Source organism: Felis catus, chromosome B2 (assembly GCF_018350175.1).
Source record: "Felis catus isolate Fca126 chromosome B2, F.catus_Fca126_mat1.0, whole genome shotgun sequence".
NCBI lineage: Eukaryota > Metazoa > Chordata > Mammalia > Carnivora > Felidae > Felis > Felis catus.
The window spans coordinates 9180053-9204566 of NC_058372.1; the positions used below are offsets into that span (position 1 = coordinate 9180053).

Consider the following 24514-nt stretch of genomic DNA (forward strand, 5'->3'; position numbering starts at 1 on the left):
GATGGTGGGAGTAAAACATGGCTTCAACTTTTAGAGAAAATCTCTGGTCATATTTATTAAAATTTTAAATAAATATGCCACTTGACTGAACTCCTGGGAATTTATCTTACAAACATAAAATACCCGGTACATAAAGTATATGTACAAGGACTTTTTTTTTATGGTGCTATTTGCAGTGCCCCCCTCCCCCCGCCCCCCAAAAAACCCCCCCAAAAAAACCCTGGAAACCACTTGGAAGTTGGAAAGTGCTTGAGGAAATTATGTCACGTACATAATATTGAAGTTTTGGAAAGCTTAAGAAGACCCTTTGCTTCCCTCCTGGATGTGGACCAACTTGGAAAGAAAACCCAAGAGACAGCCAGAGGGAGATCAAAATATTATCTTTATTAATGATAAAGCTGATTAACCACAACAGATTCCCTATCTCTTTACCCTTGACTGACTTACCCCCCCCCCATCACTGGGAGCGGGACAACCATACAAGACCCCCGGGGAAGGACAAGGCAGAGAGCATAGAGCAGGAAAGGCTCTTTCTAAATGCAGACCTGCCCCCACACAGAGATCCCAGAAGGCCTGACTAGCCATGCTCAGTGTCTCTTCTCAAATTCAGCAGGTGGCTAAGTCATTCCTTCTTCCCAGGGGAGGAGGGACTGAGCCGGTCAGGGTGGAGACCTTTCATATTTTCCCTCTGAGGGAATGGAGTGGAAATTATCTTACTTCTGTGGAAATCATTCTGTGGAAATCATCTTATTTCTATGGAAGTCATTCTGTGGAAAATAGAAAACATTCTCACCCCAACTCATGTTATAGAATATCATGCAGCTTTGAAAAGTACGTACTAGCTCAACGTGAATAGACTTGGAAAGATGTCGATGGTATTTTGTGAAATGAAACATTGAGTTACAGGGTAATTTTTATGCCACGATTGTATTAAACAAAAGGAGAAACCAATGTGTATGAGTATGTTTTATAAATACAGAAAAAAGTGTTAAAAAATGGAGAATGGTGGGTGTTGTGTGTAGAAGCTTGGGGATGGGGGGACCATGAACTTTTCTCACTGTATATTTCTGTATCTTTCAGTTGTTAAAATGAGCATTTGTTAATTTTTATAGGAATATAAAATTGGATGAAAAAGAACCACCATGACATCTTTCAGTTGACTTCATTCAGGTGTAGTTTTGCTGGATGCCTAGAAGAAGGATCTAAAGCTCTTTTGATGTGTTTCATTGAGTCCTCACAATGGAGGATAGTAGTTTGATTCGTTTGGATGCCTTTTATTCCTTTTGTATGAACCAGTTGGTTTTCCTGTTCATTTTTAAACCTTCCGAGAAGAGTGAGGTATACAGCGCGCTGGACCTTTTGAGTAGTTCTTTTGCCAGTTAAGAAAGCTCTTCTGTGATGGGGTGGTGAGTGCCAGGAGCCAAAACATAGCCAGAGTTAGTCAGCCAGCGCATATGTCAATGATGTATCAATAAGGATGTCATAAGTCGCACAGGGCATGGGGTTCTGAATCCATTTATAAGGTGGAAGGAGATCTGCCTAGAGAGTTAGGAACCTCCAGCCATAGTCCCCCCATTTCTTCCCCCCATGAGCCAGTTTCCTTATCCACAAAATGAGAAGCTTGCACCAGATAATTGTTAATAGCCTAAAATTTTCTTGTCTATTTTATGCCTGATTTAAAATCTTTGGTTACTCTAAAATACACTTATTTTTATTTAAAAAAACTTTAAAAAATATTTATTTATTTTTGAGAGAGAGACAGAGTGCGAGCTGGGGAGGGGTAGAGAGAGAGAGGGAGACACAGAATCTGAAGCGGGCTTCAGGCTGCACCGAGCTGTCAGCACAGAGCCAGATGCGAGGCTCCAACTCACGAGCGGTGAGATCATGACCTGAGCTGAAGTCAGATGCTTAACGGACAGAGTCACCCAGGTGCCCCTAAAGTACGCTTATTAAACTGCTTGTTCCCTCCCTGTGAGCAATATGATAAGTTGAAGCTGTGATTCATTCTCAGACCTGGGCGACACATTAGAATCAGCCAGGAACCTTAAAAAAACTAAAATGACTGGCCTTCCCCCACACCTGTCGCCCCAGAGTCAGAGCGGGGCCTTAGCATCAGCCCCTTTTATTTTTTGTTTTTTAAAAAATCGCTCCCTGGTTGATTCCAGTGTTTAGTGTTGAGAGTCACTGACTGAAGAGGGGTCTTGTGCGGTAGTTGAGTCGTGGGCAGCACAGCAGCAAGTGGTCTGTGTGGCAGTTCGTTAGCTGGCTGGACGGTTTGTAGCTCACCTAATACACAAGGTTCTTTCACCTCTTATTTAGTGCCCGTTACAATCTTGTGAAGCAGATGTTGTTATTGTGTCCTGTGACCTTGTAGGTGGTGGGAGACTCTTAGTGGAGGTTGCTTTTCACTCTGGAACCCAGTTGAGAGAAGGCAGCTGCAGACCCAGCTGGGTGATTTGGGTCACGTGAAAAATTACACACACACACACACACACACACGTGTATATATAAACACATTTACATAGATTATATATTGAATGTATGTTATACATGTACACGCCCCCCCCCCCATACCTGCTTCTGGTGGTGATCTCTGTCCATACCCAGGCCCTGGTCGAGATTATAAAGCCATAACCGAAATCAGTAACCAAAAACCTTCCCACAAATAAAAGTCCCGGACCAGATGGTTTCACTGGTGAATTCTACTGAACATTGAAAAGGAGAATTAATAACAGTTCTTCTTAATGTTCTTCCAAAAAAAAAAAAGAAAGGAGAGAACACTTCCAAACTCATGTCATGAGGCCGGCGTTACCCTGAAACCAAAACCAGACAAGGACACCACAAGAAAAGAAAATTATAGGCCAGTATTCTTGGTGAACAGAGATGCAAACATCTCCAACAAATATTAGCAAACCCAATTCAACAATATGACAAAAATCAGACACCGTGATCATGTAAGATTCATCCCAGGGATGCAGGGACGGGTCACCATCTGCAAACCAATCAACATGTTAACGAAATGAAGGATAAAAATCATATGGTCATCTTGATAGATGCAGAAGAAGCATTTGACAAAATCCAATATCCATTTATGATAAAATTGACAAAGTAGGTGTAGAGAGAACATTCCTCAGAATAATAAAGGCTATATATAATAACACCACAGTTAATATCATATTCAATGACTAAGAGGTAGAAGCTTTTCCTCTTAAGTCAGGAACAAAGCAAGGGGTACCCACTCTCACTACTTTTATTCAACATAGTACTGGAAGTCCTAGCTAAAGCAATTAGGCAAGAAAAAGATACAAAGGCATTAGAATTGGAAAGAACAAAGTAAAACTGTCTCTATTTGCAGATGACATGATATCATATACAGGAAACCCTAAAGACTGAACCAAAAAACTTAGAACTAGTACACAAATTCAGTAAGTTGCAAGATATGAGATCAATGTACAAAAATCTGTTATATTACTGTACACTAAAAATGAGCCAGCAGAAAGATATATTAAAATAATTCATTTATAATTCCATAATTATATAATTTACAATACTTAGGAATAAATTTAACCAAAGAAGTTAAAGACCTGTACATTGAAAACTGTAAGACACTGATGAGAAAGACTGAAGAGGACATAAGTAAATGGAAAGATATTCTATGTTCATGGATTAGAAAAATGAATATTGTTAAAATGCCCATACTACCCAAAGCAACCTGCAAATTTAGTACAATCCCTATCAAATGTCAATGGCATTTTCCACAGAAATCGAACAGTCTTAAAATTTGTACGGAGCGGCAAAAGACCCTGAATAGTGAAAGCAATCTCGAGTAAGAAGAACAAAGCTTGAGGCATCATGCTTCCTGATTTCAAAGCATATTACAAAGCTGTAGTAATCAGAAATACTGTTGTATTGGCATAAAACAGAATAATGGGACAGACTACAGAGCCCAGAAATAAACACTTGCGGATATGGTCAATTAACGTATAACAAAGGAGTCAAAAGTATGTAATGGGTAAGGACAGTTTTTTCAATAGATGGTGGGGGAAAACTGGACAGCCACATGCAAAAGAATGAAACTTGACCACTATCTTTCACCATACACAAAAATTAACTCAAAATGGATTAAAGACTTGACTATAAGACCTGAAACCATGGAACTCCTGGAAGAAAACGTAGGCAGTTAGCTCCTTGACATAGGTCTGGCAATGATCTTTTGGATTTGAGACCCAAAGCAAAGGCAACAAAAGCAAAAGTAAATAAGCAGGACTATAACAAACTAAAAAGCTGCACAACAAAACGAAAGGCAGCCTGTGGAATAGAAGATATTTACAAACCGCAAATCTCATGAGGGGTTAGTATCCCAAATGTATAAAGAACACATACAACCCAATAGCAAGAAACAGTCTGATTAAAAATTCGGCAGAGGAGCTGAAATAAACATTTTTCCAAAGAAGACCTACAGGTGGCCAACAGACACATGAAAAGGTGTTTGACATCATTGATTATCAGGGAAATGCAAATCAGAAGCACAATGAGATACTACCTCACACCTGTCATAATGGCTAGAATCAAAAGGACAAGAAATAATAAGTGTTGGCAAGGCTGTGGAGACAAGGGAACCCTTGTGCCTTACTGGTGGGAATGTAAATTGGTGCAGACACTGGGGAAAACAGTATGCACCTTCCTCAAAAAATTAGAAATAGAACTAGCAATTCCACTTCTGGGTATTTATCCAAAAGAAATGAAAACTCTTAACTTGAAAAGATACGTGCCCCCCTATATTCGTTGTAGCAGCATTTTCTGTAGCCAGTACGTAGAAGGAACCTCAATGTCCACTGGTGGTTGAATAGATAAAGTGTGTGTGGGGGCGCCTGGGTGGCTCAGTTGGTTAAGCATTTGACTCTTGGTTTTGGCTCAGGTCATGATTTCATGGTTTGTGATTTCAAGCCCTGCACTAGGCTCTGTGGTGACAGTGTGGAGTCTGCTTGGAATTCTGTCTTAAAAATAAATAAATAAACTAAAAAAAAATTTGTGTGTGTGTGTGTGTGCGTGCAATGGAATATTATTCAGCCATAAAAAAGGAAAATAGGGGCACCTGGGTGGCTTATTCAGTTGGGCATCTGACTTTGGTTCAGGTCACGATCTCACATTTCATGGGGTTGAGCCCCATGTTGGGCTCTGTGCTGACATCGTGGAGCCTGCTTGGGATTCTTTCTCTCACCCTCTCTCCCTGCCCCCCTCTCCCTCACGCTTTCTCTCTCTCTCAAAATAAATCAGTAAACTTCAGGAAAAAAAGGAAACTTGCCATTTGTGACAATATGAATGGACTTTGAGGGTTTTATGCTAAATGAAATAAGATGAAGGACAAGTACCATGTGATGTCACTTATACGCAGAATCTAAAAAAAACCCAGAACTCATAGAAACAGAAAACAGATTGGTGGTGGCCAGAAGTGGGGGCTGGGGCTTGGGCATAATGGGTGTAGGTGTTAAAAGGTACATACTTCCACTTACAAAATAAGTAAGTCATGGGAATGTAATACCCAGCGTGGTGACTGTAGTTAACAGTACTGTATTGTGTATTTGAAAGTTGCTAAGAGAGAGATCTTAAAAGCTCTTATCGCCAAAAGTGGTGCCTGGGTGGCTCGGTCGGTTCAGTGCTCACTCTTGATTTCGGTTTGGGTCATGATCTCACAGTTCGTGAGTTCAAGCTCCACGTTAGGCTCTGTGTTGCGATGCAGTGCCTGCTTGAGATTCTCTCTCCCTCTCTCTCTGCCCCTCCCCTGCTCTCTCTTTCTCTCTCTCACAACAAACTTAAAAAAAGTTATCACCAAAAAAAAGGGTGTAATTATGTGTGGTGATGGGTATTAACTGGACTTATTGTAATCATTTCATAACATATACAGATGTATTCTTTTGTACACCGGAAACTAATATGTTACATGTCAATTATATCTTAATAAGAAGAAAACCAAAGGTGATAAAGTCGCCCCAAACCTTGCACTTCCTTGTGTGGTGGTGCTTTCTCCTGCCGTGTGTGTCCCTTCCTCCCGCTGGCCGTCTGGGACTCCTCCCTCAGACCTCACCCTGGCATGGTCCTCTCTGACCTGCATCCTGTCTTACTTCCATCCCGCATCCACGGCTGGTAAAGGATTGCAGGCAGGTGCACTGGACCAGGGTCAGGACACCTTAGTTCTCGTCCCAGCTCTGACATTCCGTGGCTGTGTGACCCAGGCCAAGTCACTGCCAATCTCTGGTCTCCACCTTTCCTTGCCCGGAGAATGAGATGTTGGAATTACAGGTGAAGATTTAGATGAATCATGCATGGTTGGCTAAGCAGATGGGCCCTGGAAGCAGGATCCGGGAGGTATGTGACGTTTGGGAAAATTTCTTAACCTCTCTGTGACTTAATTTCCTCTTTTCTAAAATGAATGCCTCGAAGAGCCTCAGAGAGTTGTGAATGTTGAAGAAGTTACTCAGAAGGACCTAGAGCAGTGTCTGTGATGTGGTACACGTCCTGCTGTTAGTTATTATTATTGTGTTATTATTGTCACTTTCTTTTATTTTAATAAATATTTATTTTTGAGAGAGAGAGAGAGAGAACAAGCAAGCAGGGGAAGGGCAGAGAGAGAGGGGACTCAGAGGATTTGAAGTGGGCTCTGTGCTGACAGCAGAGGGCCCAATGTGGGGCTTGAACCCATAAACCGCAAGACCCTGACCTGAGCCAAAGTTGGACGCTTTGTGGCGAGCCATCCAGGAACCCCTTTGTTGTCGCTTTCAAGTGGCTAACGACGGAGGTGGTTTTCGTGGGGAGATCACATCTCCAGAGGACATGGGTGGGTGTTTGTGGACAGTGTTTTCAGCACTCCTCAAATGGTCCCAGATTCTATTCAGTCTTCCCTGCCTCCTTGGCCGAGGATTAGAAGGAAATGATTTGTGGGCTGGGAGGCAAGTTGGAGGCAGATCCTTATAAAACATGTCACCCACATATTTTAAGGTTTCAGTCTGCCATGGCTAAACAGCATAAACATTTTTTTGCCCTTGTATCTTCTGGAATTCATTTCTAAAGGGTTTTCGTTCTAAATCATAACTAATACATGACATGATATTTACAGCATAGGGTAGCCACAAGTCTAAACTAACCAAAATACAGGATTTTTTCCCCTGAGAATTAATAGAGGGATTATCTCACTCCAGAGGAACTGGATGACATACTCTGAACTGAGGGAAGGAAGCTTCTGATGTGAGTATACAAACTCCAGAGAAAAGGTCTGGGTGAGCCTCAGAGAACAGTTGTTGGACAGGATGTTGAGCCTGGCAGCCTGATTCAGGTCCGCCCCTACCCCCAGCCCCACCACCCTACAAGATCGAGATCTTGAGAGACAATCGTAGGCAATGGCTGAGCATCTGTAAATATTTTTTTTTAATGTTTTATTCATTTTTGAGAGAGAGAGTGAGTGAGAGAGAGAGACAGAGCGTGAGCAGGGGAGGGGCAGAGAGAGAGGGAGACCCAGAATCCAAAGCAGGTTCCAGGCTCTGAGCTGTCAGCACAGAGCCTGACGCAGGGCTCGAACTCACAAACGCGAGATCATGACCTGAGCCGAAGTCGGATGCTTAATGGACTGAGCCATGTAGGCGCCCCCGGCTGAGTGTCTCTAAACGTGGTGCTGCCCAGTGGTTGACGGCTCTGGGGCCCTTCGCCTTGTGTCTGAGGTTCCTCAGTGGGACAGTGAGGCTCTTTGAGAAGACTAAATGCGGTAATGGATGTGAAGCATGTAGAGTAACAGCCAGGGTTTTGTTGAGCTCAGTAAATATACATGCACAATACATCCCTATTATTATTACTTAAAACTTGTCTGTTATGGGGCGCCTGGGTGGCTCAGTCAGTTAAGTGTCCCACTTGGACACAGGTCATGGTCTCTTGGTCTGTGGGTTCGAGCCCCGTGTCGGACTCTATGCTGACAGCTCAGAGCCTGGATGGACCCTGCTTCCGATTCTGTGTCTCCCTCTCTCTCTGCCCCTCTCCTGCTCACGCCCTGTCTCTCTCTCTCAAAAATAAATAAACATTAAAAAACAAGTAAGAAAAAAAAAAAAAGCATTTCTTGTTGACATTCCAAGGAGGTTGGAACAGAAGTGTAACAAGGCTCTCTTTGAAAGTGCAAAGTAGCTGAAGAGTGTGGCACAAACACTTTTTGTTCCGTGGTGCAGAAGGGAATAGCATTTCTTGCAGTCTCCCCCAGCCACATTTATTCGTAGGAGGCAATGCAAAAGAGCACTGTTTGTGGAGGAGGGAATGGCTTGCCTTTAAATAAGGAATTGTTTAATTAGATCGGTTTTGTCTGGGAACATATAAGGCACTGTTGCTGAGAGAAACATTCCAGGCCTGGACAGTCGCCTGCACCTCATTGCTGAGCCACTGTCACGGAGGAAATAATTTTGGACCGTTAATATTTGCTGTTTGTTAAAAATAGACTGCTTACATCTCTTCATTAGGAGGAAGGCAGTGCTTTCTCGCCCCTGGCAGAGTTCGTTGCTCGTTGCAAGAATATGAAGACCGAGGCACAGAAATCCCCAAATAAACCCCCTCTCCAGCAGCACGTTACAGCAGATAGATTGAAGACGTGCGCTTGAACATTGCAGTACGGTTTCACTGTGCTTTGGTGAAATAGGGAATCACAGCCTTGGGCATGTGTTTTATTTGCTTGTCGTGACTTTGAAATCTTGCAAGAGCCGTGGAAACCGAGCTCTTGTGAACGTGAGGTACGCCAGGCTTGCGTTTTGAGAGTCTGATCAAAACCGCTGTGCTCTGCTGTTTCCTTAGGCATAGGACCCACACAATACTCTAATTGTGCACAGCATATTGTTGTGTATCACAGATGAAAGCACAGCTTTCTTTTCTGCTCGGGAGGGGGTACGCCAGCCCCAAAGTCAAGACATCCGCACATGTTCCTTCTAAATGTGAAGGGTTTATTCAAGAGCATCATGGGACATAATTTCTATTCTCTTTGGCTGTCCACACTGTTACCCTTGACATTTTACTGCCTGTAAAACATGTTTTTCTTTAAGAGGAAACTTTTTACAGGTTAATTTTTTTTTTATTTATGCCTAACTCCTTCCTAAAAGTTAGCTGTGGTAGGTGCTAATAAATGCAGCCTTGAGGCTAGCGTAAGTAGAATTAAATACAGATTTTTTAGAGTTTCTTAGATTGCCATGATTGTGCTCGCGTGCGCACGCGTGCGTGTGTGTGTGTGGTGTGTGTGAGAAATTCCACGTGGAATTTACAACTATAAATTGTAAAAGAATTTTTGCAAAAAATTTGCTCAGATTCCCGTCACCCTGACAAAACCTCCGAATTCCATCTCACATGTTATGTTTGCCTTTTTCCTAATGCCACTGTTTTTTTTTTTTTTAACACAGGTGTAGGCATACATACACTTTTATTTATTTTTTATTTTATTGTTATTTTTTAAATGTTTATTTCTTTTTGAGAGAGAGAGAGAGAGAGAGAGAGAGAGAGGGAGTAAATGTGCGCATGAACCGGGGAGGGGCAGAGAGAGAGGGAGACACAGAATCCGAAGCAGGCTCCAAGCTCTGAGCCATCAGTACAGGCCCTGATGTAAGTCTCAACCTCATGACCCGCGAGATCATGACTTGAGCCTAAGTCATGATGTGGCTTAACCGACCGAGGCACCCCTGGAATACTGTTCTGTTGCATAGGTTTACCATTAATTACTATCCTCTTGTCCTAGGATTAGGTAAATCTTATGTCATTCTGTCTTGTAAATAATGCCTTAACATTTAGCATTCTGCTTTTTTGTCATCCAACGAATAGATTTCCATTCGGTTGGAAGTGTGGCTTACGGCAAATAGTACCACAGCCGTTTCAAAAAGGATTATAATTCAGGGTGCGTCCTTGAGTTGTTCATGTGTTAACCAATGTCTTTACTAATTTTGTTGAACTTTTAGGTCCCTTCTTCTTGCTTCGAGAAGTTAACACGGAGTTAAATATTTTTTTTGTGGAGATTTTTTGTGCACATCTCTAATCGTGGTGATAATGACGGGCTGAAAATTTTCAGCCAGAGATAGATGTGCAAAAACTGTAACTTTTAAGTTTGTCCCTACTAAACTTAATTTAGCTTTCGCGCTACATTGCCAGTTATAAGCGGCTTCCTTCTGTTTGGGGCCGGTTATGGTAGAGGTTTGTCTCCCTCTACGGCTGGGAATCAGGTAAGCCCTGAGGGGTCTACAGACCTCTGTGGCCTGGGTGAGGGCCTCGGGTCCCTGTGCTGTTGGGGTCTTGCTGGCTTCTGCTTGAGTGGAGCCCCTCCCTGTGGTCTTGGGCATTAGGCTCTTGCTGCTGGTTTATCTGCTGTTCGCTGCAGCATCTTCCATGGCTCCTGGTGGCAGGTTCACACTCAACATTCTCCTGAATGCAACCGCAAGACCTTCTCGGGCCTACCAGTCCTCAGCTGGCCTCTCTGCTGTTCTGGAGCCTGGGAGAGGGGCCTGAGAGATGCCCTGGACCCATGTATTTCATCACCCTCTGGGCCTTCTGGAAGCAATGCTGGCCCATCTCCCAGGGCTGCATCCTGGGAAGCCAGACAGCCAATCTCCAACAGTGATAACCTGTGTCATTCCTCCGGACTTCTCCAGGATCCCATCAAGTTTTGAGGTCCCACCGCCTCTGCTGTCACCCCCCCCCCCCCCACTCCCACCCCATGTCAAGTTGCTAGTCCTGCTCCGCTGAATCCCTCCTTCAACGCACTGGCCAAACTCTATCTCCTTTTTTTTGGGCAGAAAAATAACGCTTTCATCATTAAGAACTTTTCTTCCCTCCACGATTGTAGTAGAAACTTCATACTTTAAATTCTTCCATTTTGCTCTTGATCTATATAAAGACAAGTTTTTAGAATTTTAAAAAGGAAAAAAAAAACTATCTTTTCAACATTGGTAGACTGCTTTGATTTATTCAGATTGATCTCTGCTTTTAGTTTATAAAACCCCACTTGGGAGCTGGAAAACCCAGAGATTGGCTCTTTGTCAGAAGCTGCATTGCCTCTCCCTGTGGAAGAAAGGACACATGGAAAATTCTGGCGGCTGCCTGAACGATGGGTGGGAAAGGGAATCGGTACAAAGGCAGCGGGGAGGAGACTGGGGACGCCGGCTCTTAATAGCTCGACAGTAGTTACGGTGTATGGAGTTATTCTACCCACAATCTGCATGTTAACTTAGTAGATGTAGAATGATATTAATAGTAAGTGCTTATCAGTGCCAGGCACTGTTTCAAATAGTCTCATATATTCTTTTGTCCCAACAATCCTGTCAAATGGTACCACTGTTCCTACCCCCGTCACATGAGCTAAGAGCCAAAATGCAGCAAGCTGGTGTAAGTCTTCAACCAGTAAGTGGTGGATCCTGGTCGTGCAGCAGGGTATTCTGGCTCTGTGTTGACTCTTGGAACCACAAAGTCCATTCTTGGTTGTGGGATGGGATCAAGTACTTCATTTGATTATTATTATTGAAGGTAGGTCTTTTGTTCTCTTGTAATTGTAATTTGATTCTCTTCTTAACGGGGGTTCAATCATTTCCTAAAAGGCTTTATTCCCCCCCCCCCCCCCCCCCATTTAGGAAGATGCGATCCTTTTATTGTTTTAGTTTGTTTCTGTACTTATGTGTGTTACTTTATTAACTTAGTGTTTCTCCAGTTTGGATAAAGAGGCCTTCTCAGTTTCAGCTGCTTGTAGTCACCAAAGTTTAATATCTGTATGATCCCAGGCCAGTGATTTGCTTTCCAGAGTTGTATAATTTTTAAAACCGGTTTATTATGGAAAAGTTCAAACATACACACAAGTGGAGAGATTAGTAGAATGACCTCTTTCATGTGCCCAGCACTCAGTTTTCAACTCATGGCCAATCTTGTTTCGTCTACACCATGATTTGTTCATTTGGGCCGGGAAATTTTGGGCCGGGAAATTCTTTGTTGTGGGAGGCTGTCCTCTGCCTTTTAGGATGTTTTGCGGAATTCCTGGCCTCTACCCACTAGATAGCAGGAGCATTCCCCCACCACCATTTCTGGTTATAACGACCAAAAATTTCTCCCGGGAGGGGGGCAAGTCGTCCCCAGTTGAGACGCACTGATTTATACTCAGTCCACTCTACCCATCCCTTCAAGGTTATTTGGAAGCAGATCCTATACATCAAATACAATCCACTTTGGGATGCATTTCTGAAAAACAATGCCTCCAATTTTGTTGGCCCCATAGAGAGGAAAGGAGCCAGGATCTCATTCTGTTCCTGTAAGAACTGTTGTCATGGCAGCCTGTCACCGTTGGCCGCAGAAGTAGCAAATGCAAAGAAATTGGTGTCATGCTTCAGCCTATACTTAAAAAACAAATTGTGATAAAATGCACAAAATATGAGATTTTCCATCTTAACCATTAAAAAAATTTCCTTTTACGTGTATTTATTTTTGAGAGACAGAGTGAGACGAAGTGAGAGTTGGGGAGGGGCAGAGAGAGAGGGAGACACAACCATTTTAACCATTTTTAAGCATATAGGATAGTTCAGTGGCATTAAGAACATTCACGTTGTTGTGCAACCATGCCACCACCCGTCTCCAGAACTCTTTTCATCTTGCAAAACTGAAACTCTGTATCCACTAAATAATAAGCCGGTTCCCTCTACCCCTCAGTCTCTGGAAATCACTGTCCTACTTGCAGTCTCTATGAATTTAACTACTGTATTCTAGGTATCTCATTTAGGTGGAATCATAGAATAGTTGTCCTTTTGTGACTGACTTATTCACTTAGCAATAATGCCCTTGAAGTTCATCCATGTTGTAGCATATGCCAGAATTTCCCCCATTTTAAGGCTGAATAATATCCCACTGTATTTATTTGCCACATTTTTTTTTTAATCCATTCATCTATTGGTAGACACTTGGGTTGCTTCCACCTTTTGGCTATTGTGAATAATGCTGCTACAAGCGTGGGTGGAGAGATATTGCTTCAAGACCCTTTTTTCAGTTCTTTTGGGTAAATACCCAGAAGTGGGATGGCTGCATCATATGTACTTATATTTTTAATTTTTTGAACCACCATATTGTTTTCCACAGTGGCTGTACCATCTTACATTCTTACCAGCAGCATACAAGGGTTCTGATTTCTCCTGGTTCTTGCCAACACTTATTATTTTGTTTTTAAAATAGCCATCCTAATGGATGTGAAGAGGTGGCTAACTGTGGTTCAGCTTGTGCCTTTTAAGGTGTACATCTGGTGGTTGAAAAGCAATCCTGCTAGGAGGCTCCTGCGAGAACTGAGCGGTGTTGCTGTGTGTGTGTGTGTGTGTGTGTGTGTGTGTGTGTGTGTTTCCACTTTTGCCTTGGAACAGTTTGCCAGGGAACATTCATCCAGCCATCCATGACTCACTCCCGGGAAGAGGATGGGGGTGTGGGTTGTGTCTGTGTGTAGGAGGAAGCTTTTAGTCCCAAGGGTCTTGCGTTTAGGCATTAACCACTACCAGTTAAGGGAAAGGATTTGAGTTAGATTAGAATCAGAGACCGTTACAGACTAGGTCTCCCAAAGCACATGTTTTGGAACCCCCCTCCGCCCCCCGAAAAAAGCAATTGAAACCCAGAGCACGTAAGTCTTCTTTTCTTAACTTGCTGGTAGTGACAATATCTTGCCCGCTATACCCAGTATCTGGCATATAGCGTCAGCCAGTCAATGTTTGTAGAATTAATCAATGAATTACCAAAGCTCACCCAGCTGACACCCGAGAGTCAGAACTAGGATATTCAGTTGGTTACCCATGAGATCATGGTGGCTGAAAAAGGGCAGGTTGCTTCAGTGGCCCAGTGAGTCTTTGTTTCCTCCTTATCGATCACGAGGGTGACGAGATCAGAGGTAGTTTCCCCACAGCGAGCCTTATTCTTCCTTGGAGGTGGGTTAGAAGGACCCACCTTCCTTAAGACAAGCCAAGCTGATGAGACTCTCAGGAGGCTGAGGATGCCTGGGCCGGCTGAGTGACGACCATTGAGCTTAAATCTGTTCTGTCTCATCCCTGCCGCACGACCTTCACCAATCTCCTTCTCGTTTATTTGTGCTTTTCTTCTTTATGAGAAAGGCTAGTTCCTCCTGGGTGCCTCTGAGGGTCCCTCTTATTATACTTCTAAACCAGGTGCCTTCCATCTTGCCTGAATATCAGAACCACCTGAACGCCTTGGGAAGTCCTGATGTCGGGCCAGTTATGTCAGAACGGTCAGAATACAGGCAGCAGTATTTTTTTTTAACGGTTTTTAATTTATTTTGAGAGAAAGAGAGAGAGGGAGAAGGAGAGAGAGAATCTTAAGCAGGCTCCACACTGTCAGTACAGAGCCCGACGCGGGGCTCAATCAGACTCACGAACCGCGAGATCATGACCTGAGCCGAAGTCTGACACTTAACTGAGCCACCCAGGTGCCCCAGGCAGCAGTATTTTTCATGTCCTTAACGGCTCCCGCGCCTCAGTTTTTACCTGTTTCAACAGTTTTTTTCCTAGTTGTCAGCCTGAGTCTCATCCCTCCTTAACCGTGAAACTTCTCATTATTTACTTCGGATCTAAAGGGGGTGTAATGTAAGAGAATAATAATCATGTACTAACTTTGAGCCATGTTAATGTTACTTTACAATTACTTGTGGGTTCTTGTGTTCCTTTCTCAGAGTATAAGGTCTGCTAGGCAGGCAGCGTGCCTCCTTTCTCCTGTATCCCAGGGCTTCTCAAAGTGACTGTGCACCCCCATTTCTTGGGGGGCTGTTAAAGCACAGATTGCTGGACCCACCTTGGGAAGGTCTAATTTAGTTAAGTCTCAGGTGGGGCACGAGAGTTTGCATTTCTTTTCTAAAAAATTTTTCCGAGATCATGACCTGAGCCTAAGTTGGACGCTGAACCGGCTGAGCCACCCAGGTGCCCCGAGAATTTGCATTTCTGATGGTTTTCCAGCTGCGGCTGCTGGTCCCGGGACTGCACGTGAGAACACGATCTACCCTCTGGATCATTCCTCACGTGCAGGGGTGCTCGGTAATTACCGGCAAACCTCAAGGAATGGAACCAATTTCCCCTGAGCTGCTCTGCTGCCTGGGGGACCGTATTCTGCTGTGGCCGAGAGAATGAAAGAACGTGTGATTGATCACCTACAGATGATCATAACTTTGACTTTCCAGTTGCCAATTCTTTTACATTTGGACCCTCACTAAGGTGATTATTTTTCTCTCCATTGTGTGTGTGTGAGAGAGAGAGAGTTGGCGGTGGCGTGTTTAGGCTACACGAAATGATAGGACCGCATCATGCAGACCAGAATCACGGTTCACCTCCTCTCTGTCTTCCAGGGTAGAAAGCCAGGGCAGGCAGTAGCGGGGATCAGTGTTTGGAAAGGTCCGCGAAGAGTGGTCTCCAAACAGAGGGGAAACTCAGCACGGTTTTCAAAAACGAAACAGAAGATCCTCTGAAAAGTCTTCCTGTGAATTACCAGGGGCCCCACCCAAGTCGTCTTGGTTTTTATCGGGAAAACAAAGTGAGCTCAGGAGGAGCTAATGTTGCTGCCTCCGCCCCCGCCGGGAGACAGCCCTAATGAATTTCACCAGCAGCTACAGTTTTTTGTCGTGTGAGAAACTGTGGAGGCTGAATTTGAGGCTCTATTCAGGTATTTATATCCTCGATCCCTTTTCCGTTAAGTGTCTTCTAGAAGCTGAGTTTTCCCTCCGAACACTCTGAAAAGTTTGAACCGCTCTTCCTGTTGTAATTAATGGTTACCTCACTTGATGCATTTGGGTTTTGTGTTACATCAGCCGGTCTTTCCCCGGGGTATCAGGGAGTTATTTTATATTTTCTTGTATGTACAGTATTTTTGAGAGATAGATGAATGAGACTTTTCTAAGGAAATTTGTTGCCTATTTTAAATAATTGGATAGGGTGGCGTTGGAAGTGTAAGGTGGGGGTGTTTCTTTTTTGTGTGTGGCTTTTTAGTGCCAGTCCTTGAATTTGAGCTGTCCTCTTGTTCATTTGGTGTTCATGTGTTTTTATTTTATTTTTTTCATTTGGTGTTAAGTTAAAATGAGAAAAATTGGAGTCAAACAGTTGATGATGACTTTGGAGAGAAGCCTTTAGTTTCTCAGGTATTTCATGAGGGACGTGTCACGGATTTAGTTCATTTGTGCCTCTTACAGAACACGTGCTTTATCTTAGGATAGCGCTGGGGATGCGGTGGTAAGAGACCCAGCAAACTGACCTCACAGTCACTGAGGCCCTCTACATTGAAAAGCCCTCTGTGTTGTGGGTGAGAAAGCAACCTTGGCTAGTCTTGAAACATTAGACGTGAAATCTACCCCCAGAATCAAGAGCCTACTGTATACACTATATGGTATGGTAGCTAACTTGACAAATTATATGTATATAAAAAATGAAAAAAAATTTGAGAACGAAACTCAGGTTTCTCACTTCTCACATCAGATGAGGGCCTGGTTACCCGGTCAGTCTCCTGAACCTTTTCCAAACAAACACTCTGCTGAGGAAAAAGTCCAAGTTGCAGATGCACCCAGATGCGGAGATCCGAAAAGACCGGAGAGAATTTGCACACAGGCAGAAGGATAAATAAAGGTTTTGAGTCTCTCTCTCTCTCTCTTCCCCCCAAACAGGTGAATTTTGTAGCATGTCAGCTCTTTGCCTTGTTCGCTGCTTTCTGGTTCCGCATCTACTTAAGTCCTGGTAAAACCAGTCCCGATGTCCGGCACGCATTTGCCACCATTTTTGGCATCTATTTTGTCATCTTTTGTTTTGGCTGGTGAGTATGAGCCTCAGAAATTCTAGTATTTATCATTTGGGTGTGTTGGGGCAACATTCTTGGCATTTCCCAGGCAGGAAATGAAATATATACTCCTATTGTAAAAAAATATATATATATACTCCTATTGTTTTATATATATATATATATATATATATATATATATATATATAAACACACGCATATATATACACACATATATATACACATATATATACACGTACATATATATATACACACACACACATACATGTGTATATATATATACACACACACACACTACTATTGTATATTCTAGGAATCTCATTTATTGTAAAGAACCTAGAACCAATAAACTGACTATCCATTAGAAGTCAGTTCGGTGAATTTTTTCTAGAAATTGTGCTTCCATTGATGTTACCCTGGGTCAAGCAAGTGGAATGCTATAAGGTTTCATTTTCCGGATGAGGAACCTTTCTTACCTGTTGTAGATATTGGTGTTTTTCTTGCATGACAATAATAATTGATGTTAGTCCTGTGCGTAAAGTAGAAGAAGAGTTTTAGTGCTGGTCTTAGGAAGTGTGAGTCATTGCTCAACAGCGAGAGCCTGCGGATGACTCTTTTCTCTACCAGATAAGCTGGCCAAATACCCTGGGAGTGGCACTTCTCGGGGAAAGAGTTTTAGGAACCAACATTTCTAGAAATACAACTTAAGGATTTTTGTGAATTCATTCAGGATACTATAATACTGCTGTTCTTCCTTCAGTAAAAATTTGAGAAAAGATGATGAGTATGTTGAATCAACTACCAGGTAAAAGTCTTGGTATCTGGTGAGGATCAGTTTTGGTCCTGGTGCTTTAAAATTAAAAAAAAAAAAAAAGTTCTAAAGAGAGAAAGAACTCTTCTGGACTCTCAGTTGTATGTGTGCCAAAGTGCAAGCCTTCCATTTATGGATCCTGACATTACTGGCACCACAGGTGACAGACTGTGTCATGACTTCCTCCTGCTGCTTCAGGATCTAGTCTAGTACCTTAATCACACAGAGCAAAACTCTTTGATGTATTTTCTCTTGCATAAACATGACTTAGCAGATCATGTGCTTTCTGGTGGGGGCATAGGCGGAGCACAGTGTGCGTGTCCAGTCGGCATGTTCATTTGGAATATACTCAACGCTCCTCCTTCTGTCTCCCTGATGTCTTAAAGGTACTCTGTGCATCTTTTTGTGCTGGTGTTAATGTGCTACGGGATCATGGTCACGGCAAGCGTATCCAGTATTCACAGGTAAGATTCTGGGAGGGAGCCGTGCAAGGTGAGGTTTTTTTTCCATGACCTGTGAAATGTGTTTCTCGGGTCCAGGGGCACTTTCCCCACGTGCCCGTCACAGGTGGCGTATGCTAAGTTCTCTGGGATATCAGAAGGAGACATGGGGCCCCTAAGTGCTGGGAGCAGTCAGAGGAAGCTTTGTGAAAAGGGTGGCAAGCCCCTCGTGTCAGAAGAGAAGCAGCTGTATGGTAGCCACGAATTGGAAACCGCCCAGATGGTCACCGCAGTGGAATACTACTCAGCAGGAAAAGGGAACGAAGGATTAAGAGCACACGATGATATGGATGAATCTTCAAAGTAAATGTGCTGAAGGAAGGAAGCCACACACATTTCTATTCTTGAAAATGCAGACTAATCTGAAGTGACAGAGAACAGATCAGAGGCTCCCCGGGGTGGGGCGGCACAGGGAGATGTGACAGGGATCGGAGAGGCAGGAAGACACTTGGGGGGGGGGTGACGGATATGTCTGTTATCTTGAATTTGGCTGTGGCTTTCCAGGCGTGGACCTGTGTCAAAACTTTGTGTACTTCAAATATGTATACTAAAATGGTCAAAAGAGGAAGAAATATTCTTACTGTGATATTTTGATTTGAAAGTAGAGAAGTAACTTAATTCTGCCTTGAAGGCAACGTGCTTGGATAATCGATTCAGACACCTGGGTATCTGTTTAGCATTGTCTGTGTTTCCTGTGGTCTTTGTGAAACCCCAGCATTCGTTCTGTCTTTCTGTAACACTGAAACGTGAAAACACAGTCCACTGTTGTGTCCACAGAGCCTAGAACAGTATCTGTCACAAGTAAAGTCTCAATAAATATTTACGGAATGAATGAATATCTTTGAAAAGACATTTGTCCTGTTGTAAGTTCTTTTCTGCTGGCTTCCCTGAAAAAGCAGATGCCTTATTTTAGTTTCAGAAAGCTCTTTGATTTTTTTTTTTTAGAGAGAGAAAGAGAGAGAGAGAGAGAGAGAGAGAGAGAGAGAGAGAGAGAGTTCATGTGCAAGTGGGGGTGGGGCAGAGGGAGAGGGAGAGAGAATCTTAAGCAAGTTCCATGCCCAGCATAGAGCCCAGTGTAGAGCCCAACACAGGGCTCGATCTCATGAGCCTGAGATCGTGATCTGAGCTGAAATCAAGAGTCTCTGAGCCCTAGAGGCTCAACCAAGTGAGCCATCCAGGCTCCCCGAAAACTCTGATTAAGAAGACTATTAGCACAATAGTTTTCCTTCTGCAAATCATTGAAATTTCACTTTTTAATGTATAGTCTTGTAAATTACTTACAATAAATTTCCTGTTTCCGAGGGAAAAAATTTTTAAGGGAAAGTATTTTTGTATGCTTTAAAATTTTATTTTCACCCAACTTAGTGTCTGGATGAGTTCTGAAAAATTGAATTGCCATCCTCTTCCTTCTGAAAGCCCTCCTTGAAAGGGATAGTGTCACTCCTTCAGAAGGGAAATAGGAAATCTATATTTCTGATTTGGTAAGAATGGGCTTTGGGAATGCTCCATATTATGACAAAATGCTGTTGTTAGTGGGAGGTGAAAATGTCTGGCTTTCCCCAAACTTGAGTTTGGAAGCCATTCAACAGTTAGTAAAAATTGGGTATATCTCTGTAGCATATTTTTAACTACCTTACAAATTGTGATTTGTCAGCTCTCTCCACACTTGTGTGATCCCGATCGGTGTGGACCATTTTTCAGAGAGTCAAGAACCTGCAAGCACATGCTTGTTCCGTGCGGGGCCCAGTGTCAGCCTCTGGCCAGGAATGGAACACTCCAGCCTTGGCTGAGCCGAGCAGTTTACGGACAGGCTGTGTCTGTCCCACCACAGTAATACTGTGGTAGCAGAGGCCCGGGTCATAAGACCAAAAAGGACTCCAGCACAAGCTCTTTCTTTGCCAGCACTGCGGAAGTAGGGAGTGGTTCATGGTTCCTGACGGAGGGAAATTGCTTCCTATTGATGCAGGGAAAGAACATGAGACTGGAAATCTGGCTCTCTCTGGCAGCGTGAGTTCAGAAGGGTCATGCAGCCTCTCTGTACATCAGATTTCCCACCTATAAAATGTGGCGTGTGTGATAGTTTGAACTTAAGGTTTCTTCAGGATCAGGATTTCGTGATTCTTTGTGAGTCGTTTTCTTCCCCTTGCCGAGCCAGTTACAAGAGTTCTGTCACATGGCTGGGGAGAGTCGGGGAAGGTCAGGCTTTGCCGCTATAGGGAGTTAACCGATTTCTAGACATACTGTTTTCTCTTTGTCTACAGATTTCTTGGGGCGCCAACTCTGTTTCCTTCCCAAGCCTCTATGTTGGGCAGAAATCACAGGTGTTAATTGATCATATCCAGACCAATTGGAGCAGAATATAGTTTGTATCTCCTAGGATAGACCGCCTCTGTGAGAACATGGTGATAAGTTGCCAATTTTGGGGTACCTGCTTTGTGCCAAGTGCTAAGCCATGCTCTTTTAAATAGATATGTTTCAGGGTGTCTGGGTGGCTCAGTCAGTTGAGCGTCCGACTTCGGCTCAGGCCGTGATCTCAGTTTGTGAGTTTGAGCCCTGCGTCGGGCTCCCTGCTATCAGTGCACAGCCTGCTTCTGATCCTCTGTCCGTGCCCCCCCCCACCTTTGCCCCTCCCCTGCTCATGCTCTCTCTCTCTCTCTCTCTCATAAATAAGAACAAAAACATTACAAAAAATAGTTCTGTTTCATTATTTTGAATCTATAAACTCTTAGTATATCATGTAATATATTTAATACTTCACGTCATTATTACAAATATATTCTCTCTAGGACAATTAATTGGGATACAGATTCCCCCCCTCCCCACAGGTTGAAGAAATGAATGCTCAGAGAGGTAAATAGGTGTACAGATAGGGAATTTTCATAAATGAATACATCCATGTTACCACCACCCAGGTCAGCAGGGGAATGTTACCATCACTCATGCCCCAGTCTCTGCCACATCCTTCCTTCATAAAATAGCTAGTATTTAAACTTCCCACATTAGCTCTGCCATTGCTGGGCTTTGAAGTCCTGTTGGTCTGTCTCCAGAACATAATGCGTAGTCTCTCTACCACTCCTGGATTCCTTAGATTTTTCAGGTGCGTCCAGAGCATGAATGCATTGTGCTGTTGTCTCGGGACACAGTACTTGTTATAACTACTGAGCTGAAGTCCCTTTCTTTGCTGGGCTGGGGGGCAGGGGAAGGTATGGGTCTAGCTCTTGCGAAGGAGAAAGAGGAAGCAGGTATGGTTGCGTTCAAGAGGGCCGTGGGAGAATTTGTCTTTTGTATCTGCCTCGTGCTTTTGCCTTGACCTTCACAAACTGGCTGGAGAGAGAACACAGAGTCTGGAGGCAGAAGGGCCTAACTAGCACCATTCTGCTTCTGCTCAGCCCTTCAGGGAGTTTTCTCTCAGTCCTGCTTTGTTCACCATCTTTCTGTTTGGGAAAGGGTTAAGGATGAACCCGAGGCAGGGAAAGTCTTATTTTGTGTCAGGACGTCTTTGTTTGCAAAGAGAACGTAAAGTTATGTAGTGCTTTAGAGTTTACAGAACTGCTTCACTCCCACTAGCTGGCTCTCCCTTGCTACCAAGTGCATTTTTATGATTCTTACCTCACCATTCGGTCTCCATGAGTTATTTTAACATGAACTCGTGAATTTCAATATAATTTGAGAATATGCTTCATCTCTGTTTTATGACCCATGTTTCAGTGTTATACCTTCTAAATTTATGTCTGTTTCTGATGGGCTCCTGCACCATTTAAAATGTTGAATGTGCTCCTTTCAGTGCCTTTCAGCTAACCATACACCAACCCCCTCTATGGCCAAGGGTTGGGGTGCTCCAGGTCATGGTGAGTTGGCGTAACAGACACATGCATATAATTTCAGCATCATAATGATGAGGTTGGCATGGAGCACTGGAGATCTACCAGGAGCAGAACAGTGAATTGTGCTGGGGGTAGGAGGGGAGGGGTGGAGCAAGCCGGTGAGGGGGGGACTGACCCGGAGCCCGGCCTTACCTGGTAATTAGACACTTCCTAGGTAGGCTGGAGGACGGAGGGGGGAGTTGCAGGCAGAGGAAGGGGTGTGCGGAAGACATCTGGCCTGGAGATGCAAGCTGTAATTGTGGAGAGAGAGCGGCCGGTGTCGTCTGAGCATAAGGGGACGCGGGGTGTGCTCAGAGAGGAGTCCACGAGGGAAAGGTAGAGCTCCGTGCAGGAGCACATCGCCTGCTGCGTTTAGGAGTTTTGATGTGACTGGACAGTGGGAGCCATTGGAGACTTTTAAGACAAATAACATTTATTTGGTTTTTGTTCACTTAGCACCCAGGAGGCCACTCTTGTGAGTGAAACACACAAGACGTTCTTGCCTTCATGGTCTAGTAAGGGAGACAACAGTTAATTTGATGATCATTATGAAAAAGAAGACCACACACCCAAAATGGAGTCACGTAGGCCAACTCACCAAACTAGGGCTCAGGGCAGTTTCAAACTCCCCCAGAAATGTAGGTCTTAACCAGTCAGCCAGGAATTTTCTGGTCAGCACTAATGACCTCTGGAGTCTATCCCATGGGCCCTCTCCATCCCCCAAAAGGAACATGAGGTCGTCTGCGTGAAGAGACCCTTCTTCCTAAGGGAAAGTGGCCTTGCCTGAAACAATCCCTTCTTTTCCTAGTCACTTCCCTGTGCCACCCTCCTTCCTGTAAAAACCTTCCATTTTGTGCAACTCCTCGGAGCACCCCTCTATTTGCTAAGTGGGGTGCAGCCAGGTCAACAAATCGCTTAACAAAGATAATTCGATCTTCAAAGTTTACTTAGTTGAATTTTTGTTCTTTAATGTCACATATGTGTGATTACAAGTTGATGAATGTTCTGAACGATGTATGTGTGTGTGTGTGTGTGTGTGTGTGTGTGTGTGTGTCTGTCTGTCTTTGTGTTGCTGGTTCGTACCCCAGTGGTCATGGCAGGTGTCGGAAGGAAGCCAGGCCGTGACCTTGGTGTGTGGTAACTGAAACCTCAGGCTTGGGCAGGGGTGTGCCCAGCAGGGCACTGGGAATGCTCACACCTAAGGAGTAAGTGGAGGAAGACAAGCTGAGCAAGAACCTTGGAAGCATTAACCAGAGAGGCGGGAAGCAATCACGGAGAAGAGAAGCCAAGAGAACAAAGTATTTCAGGAAGGGAGAGGTCGGCGGCATAATGCTGGTTTGGTTTGTATTTTACAAAGATCGTTGTGTAGACACAGTGGTTTCTGAGGAGGAGAATCTGAGCGCAAGATCTTGCAGGTTCTTGCTTCGCAGCTCTGGCTGCACGATGAAATTACACCTGCTGGATGTATCCTGTACCAGTTAAGCCAGAATAGCAGGGGTGAGGCCCAGGCATCGGCAATTTGTAAAGCCCTCCGGGGTGACTCCATGGTGCTGTGTGCAGGTGAGAAAAGATGAAGGGTCCCAGGCAGTGAATGCAAAAGTGAGCGGAGGGGATCAGCCGGGTTACAGACCAAGCAGAGAGGACTTTGTGACTGACGATATGTGGGGAGGGAGGGAGAGGAAGAGGAGAAAGCCGATCGTGTTACTGCCACGCGTAATCATCCGATCTTCTCTCTTCTGCTTTCAGATACTCCTTCTTTGTAGCAATGGGATACCTTACAATATGCCACATCAGCCGGATATACATCTTCCACTATGGAATTCTCACTACAGACTTTTCTGGGTGAGTGTATTAATTTGGGGGGGAGGGCCCGACTGCAGACTTGCACTCCGTCTCTCGGGGTCTGTAAAGATCAAGGCTGCACAAGAGACTCCTTGGTGGCTGGTTCAATCGGTTGGTAAGACTGTGCTAATGAGGTTGGGGCTGAAGGTTTGATTGCTCTGCAGGACTGTTGGCCCTGCTGTGTTGTAAGGTTGGGGTGGCAGCCGATGGCCCGTGGGCCATGTCTGTCCTGCCGCTTGTTTCTGTAGAGTTCCAATGGAACACAACTGGGCACCGGGTCATTACGTGTTGTCTCTGGCCTCTCTTGCACTACAGCGGTAGAGTTGCATAGTCATGACAAAACCATGTCGCCTGCAAAGCCTACAGTATTTACTGTCTTCCTCTTTAAAGGAAACGTTTCCAGTCCTCTGGTACAATGCTCTTAACATGGACTTGGTGTTTATCTCCTACTAATTAATAATACAGAAATTTTTCGCTCCCAGCCGATAAATGGTTCCCGTCCTGACCCTTCCCCCAGATTCCCTAGGCTTCTAGTGACTTGAAGGTAATACCCAGCACAGCAAGGGTCTCCATGCTGGGCTGCAAAAGTTTTTTCTTGGCCCTAACCTGCTGGGCCACCCCTCTCCTGATGGTCACCTGGTGATGACCGTGGGCAGATAAGTGAAAATTCTACACTCTGTCGCTGTTTGTTTAGGAAC

At 44.1% G+C, this 24514-nt stretch overlaps 1 protein-coding gene across 8 annotated transcripts in view; it reads left to right on the plus strand.

Annotated features, from left to right (window-relative positions):
* The window catches only part of MBOAT1 (membrane bound O-acyltransferase domain containing 1), a 103862-nt gene that overhangs the window by 41368 nt on the left and 37980 nt on the right, over positions 1–24514 (plus strand). For 7 of the 8 annotated variants that reach the window (XM_045057066.1, XM_045057064.1, XM_023253625.2 and 4 more), the window contains 3 exons: positions 16670–16815; positions 17998–18075; positions 23721–23816. In XM_045057066.1, coding sequence (XP_044913001.1) covers positions 16670–16815; positions 17998–18075; positions 23721–23816 — 320 coding nt within the window. Of the gene's footprint in view, positions 1–15380; positions 15679–16669; positions 16816–17997; positions 18076–23720; positions 23817–24514 lie in introns of those variants that run through there. The other variant, XM_045057065.1, reaches the window with a different exon arrangement.